The sequence below is a fragment of the Antechinus flavipes genome, chromosome 2 (genome assembly GCF_016432865.1).
Source record: "Antechinus flavipes isolate AdamAnt ecotype Samford, QLD, Australia chromosome 2, AdamAnt_v2, whole genome shotgun sequence".
In the NCBI taxonomy this organism is placed as follows: domain Eukaryota; kingdom Metazoa; phylum Chordata; class Mammalia; order Dasyuromorphia; family Dasyuridae; genus Antechinus; species Antechinus flavipes.
Window position 1 is genome coordinate 57,498,366 of NC_067399.1, and position 16,839 is coordinate 57,515,204.

Sequence of the window (16,839 nt, forward strand, 5' to 3'; positions counted from 1 at the left end):
TACAAGGCAAATAAAGATAAAACAAGATAATGAAAGAAAGCTGTTTATAAATTATCAAGAGCTGTAAAAGATACCATAGCCACGAAGAACTTTGGAGATTGTTTAGCCATAGGGTTCTTACCCCACTTTGTGTCCTGGACCCCTTTGTTGGTCTCCTGAAACCTATGAACCCCTTCTCAAAATAATGTTTTTAAAAATACATAGGACAGCAAAGAAAAAATTGTACTGAAATACACTTCTCATAATGTTTTTTTTCAAACAAGATCTTGAGCCACAGCTTAAAAGCCCTTAATCTAGCCCAATCCTTTCATTTTTCAAAGGACAAACACAGGTAGAGAGGAAGTTACTTGTTTAAGGTCATACATCTCCAATGTGACAGGATTCATGTATCCTGACTCCATTTCTTCAACACCCCAACTGGAAAGGGAGGGGAAATTAGATAGTAGTGCCCAAAGAACCTTGACTTGAGGGGCAAGAGACTTAGCTTCCATGTTCTGACTCCCCTTTCAATTATACCAGTCCATTAGTTAGTTAGTTGATAATAAACATTTATGAAGCACTTATTATGTGCAAGGCAATGTGCCAAGCAGTGAAAATACAAAGAAAGGTCAAAGACTTAAGGATGAGGTAATCTCAGATGAGACTTGGGTCAGACAGCAGATGGAGACTGACTTGGAGTGGGGGATCCTCACTAATATACAGCCAATTCCAGAGAGAATCCAGATCTTAATGTAGCTTTTTGGCTCCTAAGTCTATCCTACATGGCCTTTCCCCCCAAAAATGGTTCTTTCGTCTGCTAGTCCACTTCTAAGTCTTCTGCTCTATCCCCCCAAAAGCAGAACTTGCAAGCAGAGACCTCACCTCAAGTCCACATTCTAGGGAGACTGAACTATCTTTGTCACTCTGGCCAAGTCACCCTTTCTTTTCTCTTCTGTGAAACTAGAAAATTGCACTAGATCAATCATATCCGCGGGCTGTCCAGCCAGATTAGAATATAATTGGGAAATACTCAACAAAATAAATAAAAAGAGTAGAACAGAGATAATGTTCATAGGAGTTTTCTAAGTCAATATGTGGCTCCATAAACTTGGTGGCCCTATTATCTATTTGAGTTTGACACCATTGACCTCTATTGTGCCTAAGGTCCCTTCTGAGAATGATATTCCATGAAAAACTGAAGATATTCAGCAAGGTCCCAGAAAACACTGCTCTAGCCTCTAGAGGGGCAATCACCAAGTAGTTTCATGTCCCAGATGCCAGCACATCTGCATGAGGAGCCCAAAGTACAGCTAATCATCCAGAGATCGGACCAGAGACTATCAAACAGTTGGCCGCTCAATTGCATTCCCTACATCTCCCTTGGGTGACATCTGGCCCAGAATCTACTGATTCAGCTGGTGACCTCTCAATGGGTGGGGAGGGGAGAGGAGGCAGCCAGTGGCCAAGGAAGACTTAAGGAATGTCAGTCAGTTCCGAGACCCTGGCAGTAGGACCCATGGAAAGTTCTTTTTAAAAAATGTTGGACAAAGATTCCCTTCAACTAAAGGGAGACCTTCATGGCTTTTTAGCATATCCCCATAAAATGGCCCTGCCTCTGTCCACTTATAGCACTTCTGTTTGCAAACAGAACCAGTGCTGTGGGCTCACTTAAAATATCAAATGATGTAATTATAGGGTTCCTGGAAGTTACTTGTAATTAGCTGGATTATAGGTTGTGCCAGCCAAGAGTTCTAAAAAGCCATTACTGGGGGTGACCATGAAGGAGGGTTACAGGCTCACCCATTTTAAAGGTAGGAGACATAGAGAGGGAGGAGTAATATTTGCCCAGTCACGGTTTATTCATGTTGGTATGGGTTGGGGATTCAGTTTTCCAACATAAGTGAATTTTCAAGAGAACTATAGCTTACCTTCTTTAAGTGTCTTTTTTTTTTTTTTATTAACATCATCTTGTATGGAATTCTATCTAAAACCTAATTCATTTCCTTCTTGAATAGAGGACTGAGATCTTCATTAAAGTGGGAACTCAGATACTAACAGAAATGAATACTTTCTTAATGACTCATCATTAGGAATGATTATGCTCCATAGTAATATAGTTCTAAGTCACTACCCCCATTAGATAGTTGTTGTTGCCTCTAACACAAGACCCATTAGAAACCCACCTTCAGTTAAAGTCAAGAAGGCTTGGAGTCACTGGGGTCTCAGGAAGAAAGCGTATGGTTTCATGGTCTTCAGTGCATGGTTTTGTGACCTGTTTTGAGTGAACCCTTCTTGGCTTTCTCATCCCTGGAGGGTTGTAGTTGCCCCAATATGACCATATAGCATCCGAAAAGGATCCTTCATTATTTTAGCCAAATTTCTGCTAAAGCGATTCTCTCTGTTTACATATATTTAATAATACAGTCACTGATCTCAGTGCTTCAGGTATTGGATCTCTGGAAGTTTGAAGAAGGAAAACCAGGAGAATTCTGACAACAAAAATGGCAACAACAAAAACCCAGCCTCAGATCACATAAAGAAGCAACATAATCACTGTGTGTTGATTGTTGGAAAATATTATTTCTTCCCTCTTTACTAAGAAGGAATGAAGGTATAGTCTGTCAAATGACTGCACTTATCTTGTGACAACCAAAATACACCACTTAATTACTTGGATTTTTCCCAGTTTCCAGCTCCTCATGTTTTTTGCTTTTTTTTGTTTGCTTTTCCCCCCTTCTTCCATGGAGACACAGAATAGGGTTTTAAGCAGCAAGGAACCTTAGAGATCAACTATTCAACTCCCTCATTTTACAAAGGAGAAAACTAAAGCACAGAGGAGCCATATGACCATACTACAGCCATACAAATGGTTAGTTAATTCATCCCCAGATTGCCTAACTCCAAACACAATTTTTTTTTCAATGAATTTTTTTCACTTAACAAGCATTTGCTTATCTCTCCTTCTCACCTTCCCCCCACTTTGAAAAGAGGGAAAAGGGAAAACAAAACCTGTTTAACAAATAGTCCAACTACAAATGATTTTTTTTTTTTAATGAACAAGTCATACCCTGGGGGAGCCAATGATCTGATTGATTACTGATCCAATGAACTGATTCCAAGGTCATAGATCTATAATGGAAGGAGACATACATCATCTAGTATAATCCTTGACAGAAGAGAAACCTAAGGTCTACAGAGATGAAGTGACCTGCCCATTGTCAGACAGGTAGCAAGCCACAGAGGCAGAAATCTAACTGAACTCAATTCAATCCATGTTTGGAGTCTCTAACTTTAGGTCTATGGTCTTTCCACTAAATTATGAAGACCAAAGTCACAAGGTAGATCCAAGAACTAGGAAAGCCATTTGTAAGAAGGTGTGGTATTCAGGGGGCAGGCTAAAATTTTGGTAGAAAAATCTCAGCAGTATTAGAAAGGATACCAGACTGGAAATTCAGAGAGTTGAGTTTGATTATGAGTTCTACCTCTAATTACTTTTGTAACTTTGGAAAAGTCAAGTGTCTTACTCCGAGCATCTATTTCCTCATCTGTAAAATGAGGTAGTTGGGTTACATGGGATGTCCTCTCAGGTGCTTTCTGATCCTGCTATTCTTTGATTCTGTCACTGTAACCTGTGGACAAGTGTGGCCCTTGCCATTAGATCAAGTGATGACTAACTTTTAGGACTTCTGATCGCTGCCATCTTCCCTGTAGTCAAACCCTCTTTTTTGTTGTCTTCTCTAATTGCAATATCAGGTCTTTGAGAACAGAGATTGTCTTGATTTTTCTGTTTTCTTTCTTCCTATGCTTCTCACACAGTAAGCACTTAATAAATGATTTTTCAATTATTTATTCTGATAACAGGGAGAGACTCTTATTGTGCCTTGACTGAGGATACTTCCCTCTTACATCTTCTCCACTTATTCAAATTCCATTTACCATTCAAAGCCCAACTATGATCCCACCTCCCGGGTGAAATCTTCCCAAGCTCACCCTGTCCAACAATATTTTTCCCCTTTCTCACAATTCTGTTAGCTGCCGTCTCCTGTTTGGAATCTTCTTTCTGTTTCCTTTATTTTTAGCTAAATTCCACTCATTAAAGCCAACATTGTCCACGAAACCATTTAATGATTCCCTTCTTGGACCTTTGGGAACATTGATTATCTATAATATTCGCTCTTGCTTTATGCTTCCTCGGTTCTATCTCCTTGACTAATTATGAGGTAGTAGAAGGAACACTGGTTTTGACACCATTTAAGATCTTCAAAAAAGCAGAGGCTGGATGACCGTTCATTTATTGGGGGCATTGCAGAGTGGGAATTTGTCCTTAGGTACAGGTTGGACTAGATGTCCTTTGAGGTCCCTGCCAACCCTAGGCTTGTGATCTTGTGACTGGTTTCTTACAGTTGCAGGGAACTGGAGAATATGCCATCCAGTGATGGGCTGAAGGAAATGAGAATGCTCAAAGAGGAGATGTAGGTATGGAAATGATAGTTGTCTTTAAGTATTTGAAGGGCTATCATGTGAAAGGAGGATCAGACTTTCTTTGGCCCCAGAGGACAGGAATAGGAATGTTGGATAAAATTTGAAGAGAGACAGATTTTGGCTTGATGTGAAAAGCAATTTTCTAGCAAATAAAGCTGTCTTGAAGAAGAATGGGCCGCTGAAGGCACTGTGAGTTCCCCATCACTGGAGGTCTTCAAATGGAAGCTGGATGATGATTTGATGAGAATATTATAGCCAGTTTATAATATCTTGTAATATTATATCTATATTCTCTACTCCTTGAAGGGCTGAGATTGGTTGATTGTTTGAGTTCAGGAGTTTTGAGCTGTAATGGGGATAATGCCAACTGGAAATCCATGGTGATCTTCTAGGAATGGGACCCATAAATCTGCCTTAGGAAGGGTAAACTAGCCCAGGTTGGAAATGAAGCAGGTTAAAGCTGCCATGTTGATCCATGGGGAGATTGAGTCCACAAAAGGTCACATGCATATACTAGGATATAACCACATATACATACCTAATGGGCTATGTGTATAAACATACCACACTCAACTCAAAATACAGAGTATATAGCTCTATGTCTGGCTTGGGTGCGATAGGGAGACTCAGTCTCAAAAAAGAATATGATAGGTGTAGATAGATGGTGCAGTGGACAGAGCACCAACCCTGGAGTTAGGAGGACCTGAGTTCAAATCCAGCCCCAGACACATACTTGCAGCAGACTTTTGGCAAGTCACTTAGCCCTCCCCCAGCCCTCCCCACAAAAAAAAGAATATGATGGAGGAATTTCTTTTCAAATAAAGATTGGATTAGATAGCCTCCAATGTCTTTTTTAATTCTGAGTTGCTATAATTTTGTGATATAATCTAGGGTCAAGTCTTGGCTCCAATACATACTGGTGGGGCAAATCATTTAACTGTTAGTGCCCCATGCAGCTCTCTATGGTAAGTGATGGATGGGTTACCTACCATACTTGTATTTGTGGAAGGAATTTCCACTTTCTTGAATCACAGTTCCAGAACCAAGACCAAGTTGGACAAGTCAGATCCCCATTCTAGACCTCAATTTCCCCATATATAAAATCAATGATTTAAACTAAATTATATGTGTACATATATGTATGTGTATATATATACATTGTATGTATATACAAACACATATATATTATACATACGTGTGTCTATTCATGTACAGTGTTTGCTATTTTCCAGGCACTTTGCTTAGTTCTGGGAGTACAAAAGGCAGTCCCTGCCTTCTAAAACCTCTAGTTTACTGGATTATATATTATACTCAGTAAAGAAAAAAAAAGAAAGGGCAGCTAAGTAACGCAGTGGATAGAGCACCAGCCCTGAAGTCAGGAGGACTTGAGTTCAAATCTGACCTCAGACACAACACTGTTTTGCTGTGTGACCCTGGACAAGTCACTTAACCCCAATTGCCTCAACCAAAAAGAAGAAGAAGAAGAAGAAGAAGAAGAAGAAGAAGAAGAAAAAGAAAGTGATAGTATCCTGACTAGCACAAAATGCGAATATGAACACATACATACATACACATACACCTATATATACATACACATAGAAATACACATCTGCACACATTTTACACATATAGTATACACACATAAACATACCTAGTGTGCTCTGTGTGTATACATATACCATACAACTCAAAAGACAGTGTGTGTGTATGTGTGTGTGTGCGTGCATATATGTTCATTTCTAAATCTTTGGACCCTTTTCAGAGCTGTCCAGTACCTCACAAAGAAGATTCCTGAAGTGTGTTTGCTGAAAATATTGAAGATTCCTAATGACTGAATCCCTGGGGTACGAGGGGTTTTCTCTCTTGTACAATAACAACAAATAATAATAAAAACAGAGTCCGGCACCTTGCTCTCCCAAGCTTGAGCCCTTCCATCTTCTCCTAGGACCACCCAGCACTGGTGGCAATTCTGGAGCTAAACCTCAGGCCTTAAGGACCCCCACAAGCTCGCAGGTCCCCGCCGAGAAGGGGGTGCCCCCACCCGCCGCTCACAGCATCCGTGGAGGGACCTGCTCTCCGCAGCCACAGAGTGGATTGAAATTTTATTTTCATAACCTTCCTCCCTCCCCCCCCCTCCCCCCCCCCCCAACTTTTGCAGAGGGATTCTAGCCCAAGACAAACACGTTTCAAAACAGCCAGCTTCTGCAGCAGCCAAGTTACTCATTAACAGCGGGACAAATAGGTTAGCATTGACCTAGATTGCGGGTGCCTTCAGAATCGAGATCCTGTCAACTTCAGGCCCCTCCCCCTCCTTCCCCCACTCATCCCCCGGGGGAAACAGGGATCGAGCGCTCGCAGAGCTGGAGGCTTTGGGTATACTCCGGTGCACTTGGTCAAAACCAGCCGCCTCTTCTCCAAATGTCCCGGCAACCCTTTGGAAGGAGAGCCCCGGAGGCAGAAAGATGGGCACTGGCTAACACTGATATTTTGTACTGGAGATGGTAAAGAGCCGAAGAATCATATACGTCTAAGACCTTTGAGAAGAGTTCCTTGCGTCTTCCCTCCACCTCGTTGTAAATATGAGAAAACCGAGAGTCAGAATGGGAACTAAGCGGCTTGCCTAATGTCACATAGGTCTCCTAGCAACCCCCAGCCCCATGAGGGTTCTGGGGGCACATTTCTCATGAAATTAAAAAAAAAAAAAAGACAAGGGGCAGCTAGGTGGTGCAGTGGATAGATCATCAGCCTTGAAGTTAGAAGGACCTGAGATCAAATCTGATCTCAGACACTTAACACTTCCTACCTGTGTGACCCTAGGCAAGTCACTTAAGTCCAATTGCTTCATCAAAAAAAATAAAGAAAAACAAAATAAAAAAAGAAGTGATAGTACCCTAATTGACTTGCACAAAATAAGAATACTTAACTTAAAGTCTCAGCCTCTCCCTCACTCTGCCTTTTCCTCATGGGGCTAGGTTCTATCTTCCAATTCACTGACTTTGTAAATAACAAATACATCATTCTTTGTGTTTCATAGAAGGCACTCAAGAAGAACTGATGTGGCCAGCAAAAGAAAGCAGTAGTTTATAAAATAATTTGCTCAAATCAGGAGAACATTGTACACAGTAACAGCAAGATTGTGTGATCATCAACTCTGATAGACTTAGCTCTTCTCAGCAATGCAGTATTCCAATAGACTTGGGATGGAAAATGCCATCCACATTCAGAGAGAGAGAACTATGGAGGCTGAATGCAGATCAAAGCATGCTATTTTCACCTTTTTTTTTTTTTTTAATTTTCCCTTTTTATTCTGATTTTTCTTCTACAATATGACTAATATGGAAATGTGCTTAAAATGATTGTACTGTATAACCAATATCTCTCCCAATATGGGGAGAAGGGAGGGAAGGAGACCATTTGGAGCTCAAAATCTTACAAAGATGAATGTTGAATTACATACAATTGGAAAAAATAAAATATAATTAAGTGGAAAAAATAAAGTAAAATCAATTGCTCAAACAACACCTTTTTATGATTCTTTTCTTTTTTCTGTCACCAGAAGTTTTAGTCTATTTCAGGATCAGTGTTGCAAAGAGTCATTATTTTGATTTAAGATCACAAAAACCATAATTACAAAACCTCCCATTTCTATTATATGCTAAAGTCTACAAAGTGCTTTCCCCACAACCCTGTGAATTTAAGACTATAGATAGTTTTATTGCCCTCTTACAAATGAGGAGCTCAGAAAGTGATGCAAACTTTTAGAATTACAGATTTTAGAGTTGAGAGGAAATAGAGATGATCTAAACCAATCTCAAACATGAGGGAATTGAGATGCAGAAATGTTAAGAGGCTTCTACAATTATGGTAGAAGCAGAAGAAGTGGAATTTTGAACCCATATTCTCTGAGTCTAATTATGGGGCTGATAAAACATTAGAAGGTTCTTTAATGAAAGAAGATTTCCATTTTTTTTACTTAATTAGTAAAAATATTGATAAACACATTAGCCAAGATTTCTCTCTTGGAGAGATTCATGGGCTACTTAAGTAGCTGGACCAACTAAAAATACAAATTCATCTCCCCAAGTATTGCTCTCGAGCTCAAGAGGGGATTCGGTCGAGCAAAATCCAGGGAGAACTCAGCCCGTCACTCACCTGAGTTTGTGGGTAACCCCCGCAGGTTCTCAAACTCTAACATGGTGTAAGAAGAGTCCAGGGGCACACTATAATCTGGCATATCCATATCCATTATGGTTTCATGAAGCTTCATGATCACCTGTCAAAAGCCAGGGCTAAGAACACAACAGCCTGGTGTCAATCACAACCAAGGTCTAGTCAGGAGAAAAACGTTGGCCTTAGGCCTCCCAAATGACAAATCATTATCTAGCTCCCTCCCTTTCTCTGGCCTGGCCTCCCCTCCCCTCCTAGAATGAGGTCTGTTTCTCTTTCTATCTTCCTAGCTCGTTCTACCTGGGAATGGTGTCTCCTGGGGATTATGGGACACTGATAAGTCAGTCGATTTAGGCTGTATTCTTGATTCAATACAGTGTCCTTTATGGCTGAGCCCTAAGGGAAAGGCCCTTGGCCCTACAGTGCAGAGCAAGACCAATGTAACCTTTTTCTTCTCTGCCAGAGCATCTTCCTGGGCAGCCAAGCTGGTGGGCATCAGGGGAAGAATCCCAGGGGATAACATTAGTTTTTATCTCTGTACGTCTAGGGCTTCTGGCCTTCTTTCTACTGGATTTATCAGTTAGTTTTGTCATAAGCAGGGTCAAATGTTAAATCATTTCACTGGCACTATGAAGGTTTTAAAATGCTAGTCCATATTTCTAGGTGACATTACTGTTGATAAGCTGATTGGTATTATTCCTAGAGGGAGAGCCTTTCCCCTTCAAATTGTACATGGTCACAACTGGGATAAGGGTTTCCGAACTTTAAAAATCATAGAATACTTAAAAAAAAATCCACAAGATCCAAAGGTGTCGGAGCTAGAAGGAACTTTGGTGATCATTTAGTCTGCACTCTTTGTTAGAATGTCTCTCTGTTCCTCTATCTCTGTCTCTGTCTCTGTCTTTCTCTGAGTGTCTCTGGCTCTTTCTCTGTATCTCTCTGTCTCTGTCTCCTTTCTATCTCTGTCTCTGTCTCTTTCTATTTTTTTCTATCTCTGTCTCTCTGTCTCTATCTTTTTCTGTCTCTTTGTCTCTTTCTAGCTCTGTTTCTGTCTCTGTTTCTGTGTCTGTCTTTCTCTCTCATCTGTTTCCTCGTCTGTCTGTTTCTATCTCTGTCTCTGTCTTTGTCTTTCTGTCTCTCTCTGTCTCTGTCTCTCTGTCTCTTGTTTCTGTTTCCTTCTCTCTCTGTCTCTCTTTCTAGCTCTGCTTTTATTTCTGTCTGTGGGTCTCTGTCTTTCTATCTATCTCTCTTTCTGTCTCTCTTTGTCTCTGTTTGCCTGTTTCTGTCTCGTCTCTGTCTCTTTCTATCTCTGTTTCTGTTTCTGTCTATTTCTGTCTCTGTCTCTCTGTTTCTTATCTCTGTCTGTCTCTGTCTCTCTTTGTTTTTCTATCTCTGTTTCTATTTCTATCTTTCTCTGTCTGTTTCTCTGTGTCTTTGTCTGTCTCTGTCTGTCTGTCTGTCTCTCTCTTTCCCATTTGTCTGTCTGTCTCTGTCTCTCTATCTCTGTTTCTGTTTCTTTCTTTCTGTATGTCTGTCTCTGTCTCTGTCTGGGTCTGTCTGTCTCATCTGTCTCTCTATTTCTGTCTCTGTTTCTATCTCAGAATGTCTCTCTGTATCTGACTCTGTTTCTGTTTCTATCCCTCTGTCTCTATCTCTCTCTTTCTTTCTTTCTCTTTCACTCTCTCTCTCTCCCACCTCTGTCTTTCTGTTTGTTTCTGTTTCTGTCTCTATCCACTTATCTGTCTATCTATCTATCTATCAATCATTTGTCTGTCTGTCTATCATCTATCTGTCTGTCTGATTATCCAGATTATCCATCTATCTATATGCAGCTAGGTGGCACAGTGTGCCAGGCCTGGAATCAAGAAGACATCTTTCTGAGTTCAAATCCAGCCTCAGATACCTAGTAGCTGTGTGATCCTGGGCAAGCCACTTCACCCTGTTTGCCTCAGTTTCCTCATCTGTAAAATGTACTGGAAGAGGATGACTAATCACTTCAATATTTTTGCAAAAACAAAAACAAAAACAAAAAAACCCAAAATGGGATAATGAAGAGTTGGACATTATTGAAACGACTGAATCACAATAATACACAAAATAACTCCAAAGAATCTGTGAACATCTTAAAATACATAGTCCCACCAGTAATGCAGATTTCAATCCATTCACACAGTCCATGCTGTTTAATGTCTGTCCACATCTCACTGTGAGTTTGCCAAAGGGGTCCCTTAATATGCTGGCCTCTATTCCAAGTTCAAACAAACAAGCTCTCCAGGGTTAGCCTCCACTTATTTCTCATGGGGACAGCCCTTCTTTTTCAGCTCTCCAGTTCCTTGGGCACCTCCTCCCCTCCTTGCTAATGTGTTCTTTGGAATCTATGGCAGAGTCTGCTCAGGAGCCATGAGCCTCCGTTGGCTTGAGGAGGGTCCTTAGCTTCAGTTCTGCAGGGACCGTGCAGTCCGGAACTTGTAGCCAGGTAGTGTGGGCCCAACATTGGTTTGCTAAAGAGCCACACAGTGTTTATAACAGGTTGGTGAGGTCAGAGATGGGATTAAAGGGGCAGCGTGACAAACTGGAAAGCATTCTAGATTTAAAGCCAAAGGACCTGGGTTCAGATTCTTTTATCATCTGTGTGACCTGGAACAAGCTTTATTTTTCTCATCAAGGAATTTTAATTTTAGATGGCCTTTGCTAAGGGTCCCTTCTAGCTGTAATTACCACAACAATAAATGTAATAATAATTAGCATTATGTAGCACTTGAAGCTTTCCGAAGCACTTTACAATTATGGTCTCATTGATCCTCACTATAACCCAAGGAAATAGATGCTTTTATTCTTGTTTTACATATGAATAAAGTGAGGCAGACAAAGGTCACACAGCTAGCAAATATCTGAGCTTGGATTTGAACTGAGGTCTCCCTGAACTTCCCATTGTGATTTTTGTTCAGTCATTTTCACTCTGACTTTTGGGATTTTCTTGGCAGAGATACTGATCTGGTTTGTCATTTCTTCTCCAGCTCATTCTACAGATGAGAAACTGATAGAGAGTTAAGTGACTTGCCCAGAGTCACACAGCTAGGAAGTGTCTGAGGCTGAATTTGAGCTCAGGTTTTCCTGACCAACACTCTATCCACTGTGCTACCTACCTGATAATTGGAATACCATTCTGTTGTTTTATTTTTTTTCTTTTTGAATCATTAATTATCTAAATGGAGGTTAAGACAAATGTAAACATTTTCAACCTCAGTGTGACAACCCTTGTTCTCTTGCTCCATCTTTGATTATTCTGGGGAAGAAATGCATTGCTCCGGGATGAAAATGATCACATGATTACTGCATTTAGAAGTGAAATTATTTACCCAGGATCACAAAATTAGGAAGTGACGAAACTAGGATTCGAATCTAGGTCTTCCATCAAAAGTCCTGGATTGGAATCCTCTCTGCTACTTTGTATCCTCGACATTTACTGTTTTGAATTCTCCCCGCTACTTCAGACAAACCAATGACTCTCCCAGAAATGGAGGTTCCCCCTCTACAACATGAGAGGGCCGGACAATGACACTTGTCAGGTGCCTTCTAGCTCTAGATCTTAGAAGCCAAAGGCTTTGAGATAAGAAGTCCTTTATCTCAGCTTTTGTTCAGGTGAAGCAAACTGTCCATAGAGCAAATAAAGCAGAAAGAAAGGAAGATGGCTGTTAGATAGAAGCAAAGGACTGTGAAAAGTGGAAGCTGGAAAAATGGAATCCGACCCTCTTTCCCTCAGCAAAATAAGCATTTTAGTTATCTTCTTAATACTTGTCCATTTGTTCCAAGAGGCCAGCACGCAATTGGTACATATTGCTGTTGCTGTTGTTTTTTAGTTGTGTCTGACTCTCCGTGATCTCATTTTGATGGGTTTTCATAGGAAAGATAAAAATGGCAAAATTGTTTGCCATTTCCTTCTTGAGCTCATTTTACAGATGAGGAAACTGAGGCAAATGGGGTAAAGCGAATTGTCTAGATCACAGTATCTGAGACTGAATTTGAACTCAAGTTTTCCTGACTCCAGACCCAGCATTCTATCCACTGTATCACCTAACTGCACTGGGTACACAATAGGTGCTAAATAAATGCTTATAATTAGGCTAGCTTTATTGGTTTACAATGAGGAAACTGAGATTTAGGTTAATAGTATTTACAGACTGCTGTGCTTTGTATTTATTAACTCATTTGGTCTTAATAAGAACTCTGTGAAATGGGTACTGTTGTTCATTAATTTTTAGAGATAAGGAAACTAAACCATAAGCGATGTTAAATATCTTGCCCAGAACCACATAGCTAGTTAGGTACCTGAAGTAGGATTTGAACTCAGGACTTCCTGACTGGCAATCTAGCACCCTGCACTATTTAGCTGCCTTAACTTACGAATGGCAGAATGGATCAATGATTTACCTATGGTTTTAACCAGCAAGTGGCAAAGCCTGGGTTTTAACAAACTATGTTTTCTGCCTGGAACTTGTGGTTTCCTCCCCATAATTGCTAGAGTTGAATCCATGCTTTTTGTCCTCATTGACACCGTGTTCTAATCCCTCATCAATATCAGTTTGCCCGGAACCCAGCCCTAGCCCTGGCTCTGCCATGAATAATCCTGAAGCTCCTTAGGTGAGATAAGAATTTATGTCCTGGACTCTGCCCCCAAGGCTTTCAGCCGTACTATCTTCATCTCAGCGTCTGCACAGGAATCCTGATGTCATCAGGGCAATACTTGATGCTCCATATTGATTGATCCCATTTCTGAGAAACAGCTATGGAAAGCTGACACGGGACACGTGGCAACCCACCTTCATGACCTTGACACGTCGGAGGAGCAGGAAACCACTGCTTTTGTTTATACCATATAACTCATCATGACCTGGGACCGAAAAGGTGGGGCAAGATGGGGCCACTAGAGGAAATCAATTGATTGACTCTAGACTTCTCAGTTGGGCTGTGTATTACTTTATGGCACTGGTCTCCTCCCCCAGAAAACTGATGACACTTCAAAATCCTATTCTTAATAGTTTTTGTCCTTGTCACCAATACCTGCTACATAAGTGTGAAGTCAGTGCCTGCTGAAATAATTGAATTGAATTAAATTGATCTGTTCAGGAAGCTCTTCCTTTATAAATCTGAAAAGAATTCAGAGCCACTTAGATTCCAAAATCTAAGGGGACTTAAGAACATCTTGAGTCTTTGAGGATATGATTCCTTTGGAGACTCCATACTCAGCTGCCTGATTTTACGGGGATGGGGAGAGGAGATAATGTTGACCATTTTGTCTAGCACCACCTTCAATCCAGAGATGTGGCTGAGGAGCAAATAAAATGCCTTATTTTAAGCCTCTCACAGCTTACTTCTAATTATCTTTCCATTTTTAGATCTTATTCTCTTCCCACCATGGGTTCCACAGTCCAGTGGCACTCACCTGCTTATTGTTCCATGATCTCCCAACTCTGTCCATGGGCTGCCTACCTCTTGTGTCAGGGATGCTCTTTTTCCTCACCTTTGCCTCTTGGCTTCCTTCAAGACTCAGCTCAAATTTCATCTTTTTCTAAGGCAGACGTTTCACCTTTCCTCCTGTCTCCCCTCCCTCTTAGCTGCTAGTACTTTCCCCTCTGAGATCACTTCCAACTCACCCTGTATACATCTTACATATATATATAGTTGTTAATATGTTTTTTATCCCATTAAAATACGTACTCTGATGACAATGGCCGGGCTTTTGGGGGAGGCTTCTCTTAGTATTCCCAAGGCTTAGTGTAGTATCTGGTATATGGCAGACACCAATAAAGGTTTGTTGATTGACTAAGGAATTGTGTTGAAAGTCATGAACCATATGGAGAAATAGACACAATGGATTCATTAATGGATCAAGCACTGCCTTTAGTATCAAAGGACCTCAGTTTAGTATTAAAGGACCTCTGTGGGTCCTTAGATGAATCTTGTCTCTGGATCCCAATTCCCTCCCACATAAAATAAGTAAGGAGTGGAGCTGGGAGGGACTAGATGGTCGGAAGGTCTTTTTATTAAAGCTCTCAGGAACCCATTAAGCCTAATGATTGGATCATTGACATCCTTATTACCAAATTATGTCAGTCAACTGGTCATTAAACATTTATTAACTACCTAATGATTGCTAAATACTGTGCTAAGTGCTAAGGATATACAGTAGAAAGGGATAATCTCTGCCCTCAAAGAATTCCCAGAGAATGGCTGGGCAGAAGTGCTACAGCATTCAAAGAAGGGAGATCCCCTCTTCCTTTACTAATTCTAGAGATCTTCCCAGAATAATGTTTTGTGTGTTTGGGGAGGGGACAGGTCCAAATCTGTGATTTCTTTGGTGTAGAGAACTCCCAATGAGCAAAAGCTCTCCACCAATGCACGTCAGCTCCTGCTTTATAGTTTAGTGCACTAGAATACAGAGAAATAAAATGGCTTGCTTGGGGTCACATAACTGGGACATGTCAGAGGAAGGACTTGAATTCAGGTCTTCTTATCCCTGCTGCCTCTTTAATTAAATTCTGCTCCACAACTTGCCTTGCTATTGCTTAATCTCCCCCACCCAAGAATCTTGTCTTCTTCCCTCACCCTTTGCTTCCCCATTTGCCCATCTTTCTTCCCTTATTTCTTTATAGATTTTGGAGGGGGCTACACCTTTTATAATTACAAATAGTTTTACCTATTTAACCCATTCCCAATTTGAGTAGGTTTTCAGAATGATGAACCCCATTTGTATAACCTGAGTTATTTTGTTTTGAGTAACCCTATTGTTGATATGAATCTTAAACATAAAAAATACATTTTCCCATGTTAAAAAAACATAAACAATTTGTCCATGTTTAAAGTTAGTCTAAATTAAGTTCCTTAAAACTGATCATTCATATTGACTCTTACATGTTAAATTTTCTGTTAGGTTTGAGTTTGGTTGATAGAAAATCCTGAAAATCTGCAAATTCGTTGAGTGTCCATTTTTTTCTTATTAAAAATTCAAGTCTTCTTGACTCTGAAGTCAGCCCTCTAGCCATTGTGCCACATTGCTTCTCAGCCTTGTATATAGTAGGTGCTCAATAAATGTTTGTCAAGTTGAATTGGCAAAGAACATTGTACCTAAATATCCAATGGAAAGGTTTAGGAGCTTCCATTACTAAGTTACAGAAAATTTCCTTGACCAATGGCACTATAACATCCAAGAACTTGCTAATAATGGAAACGTAGCTACTTATTCAGTCCTTCCTTCCTTCCTTCCTTCCTTCCTTCCTTCCTTCCTTCCTTCCTTCCTTCCTCCCTCCCTCCCTCCCCCTTTCTTTCTCTCTCTCTCTCTTTCTTTCTTTTTTTTTTTTTGTCTTTCTTTCTTTTGACAATTGGGGTTAAGTGACTTGTCCAAGGTCACACAGCTAGGAAATATTATGTGTCTGAGGTCAGATTTGAACTCAGGTGCTCCTGACTTCAAGGCCAGTTATTTCTTAATGGCCAGATATTAGATTTCCTAAGACATGACCCACAACGATTTAACTAAAGAAACCATAGCGTGATCCATAAATGTCTTATATCTGTTTCCATATGAAACTAGCTGCACAAAATAGGGAATGGAACAGAGATCTCTACTGATATGGACCTTTTGTTGTTATTCTGGAAAGAGAGGAGAGTGGAAATTGCCATTTCTCCTCTATTTGCTCACCAAATCAATAGGTAAAGCCATCAGCAAGTGTTAAGTCCCGGAAATACAAATAGAAGCAAGAAGAAAGACGGTTCTTGCCTTTAAGAGGCTTACTTTCCAATGGGAAAGATGACATATTAAAGGACAATCTCAAATTCTCCATTTATATCCTTATCCCTTTTCTACCAGAGGCTTTGGAGAGCTAAAGGGTTCCCCACTCTCAGTGCCCTGATGGCCATCTTGTTCCTTAGTGCTTCCCTAGATTCCTGGAGTTGAAACATATTCATTATGAGAGACTCAAAAGAGCAAATGTATTAGTCCTTCTGGAGGTGCTGGTTGGGAAATCTGGCTGAACTTTGTTCCTTAGTGACACCCCCAGTTTTGTGAAAGATAAGGTGGTCAGACCATTAAGGCTATAAATGATAATTATATAAAAGCAGGCACGCCCTGCTCCAGTGTCAATATCATAAACTTTACTTGTCACCAGGAATAATGAGAAATATGTAACTGCTATTTGGGTGGGGAAGCAAATTTCG

The 16,839-nt window shown here is 40.5% G+C and overlaps 1 protein-coding gene across 1 annotated transcript in view; it reads right to left on the reverse strand.

The window, feature by feature from the left end:
- The window catches only part of LOC127547842 (hepatocyte nuclear factor 4-beta-like), a 70,221-nt gene extending 61,393 nt beyond the window's left edge, over positions 1-8,828 (reverse strand). The window contains exon 1 of the mRNA XM_051974914.1: positions 8,614-8,828. Within this exon, the coding sequence (XP_051830874.1) occupies positions 8,614-8,728 (115 nt within the window). The 5' untranslated portion in view covers positions 8,729-8,828. The remainder of the gene's footprint in view (positions 1-8,613) is intronic.
- Positions 8,829-16,839: the final 8,011 nt, after the last annotated feature.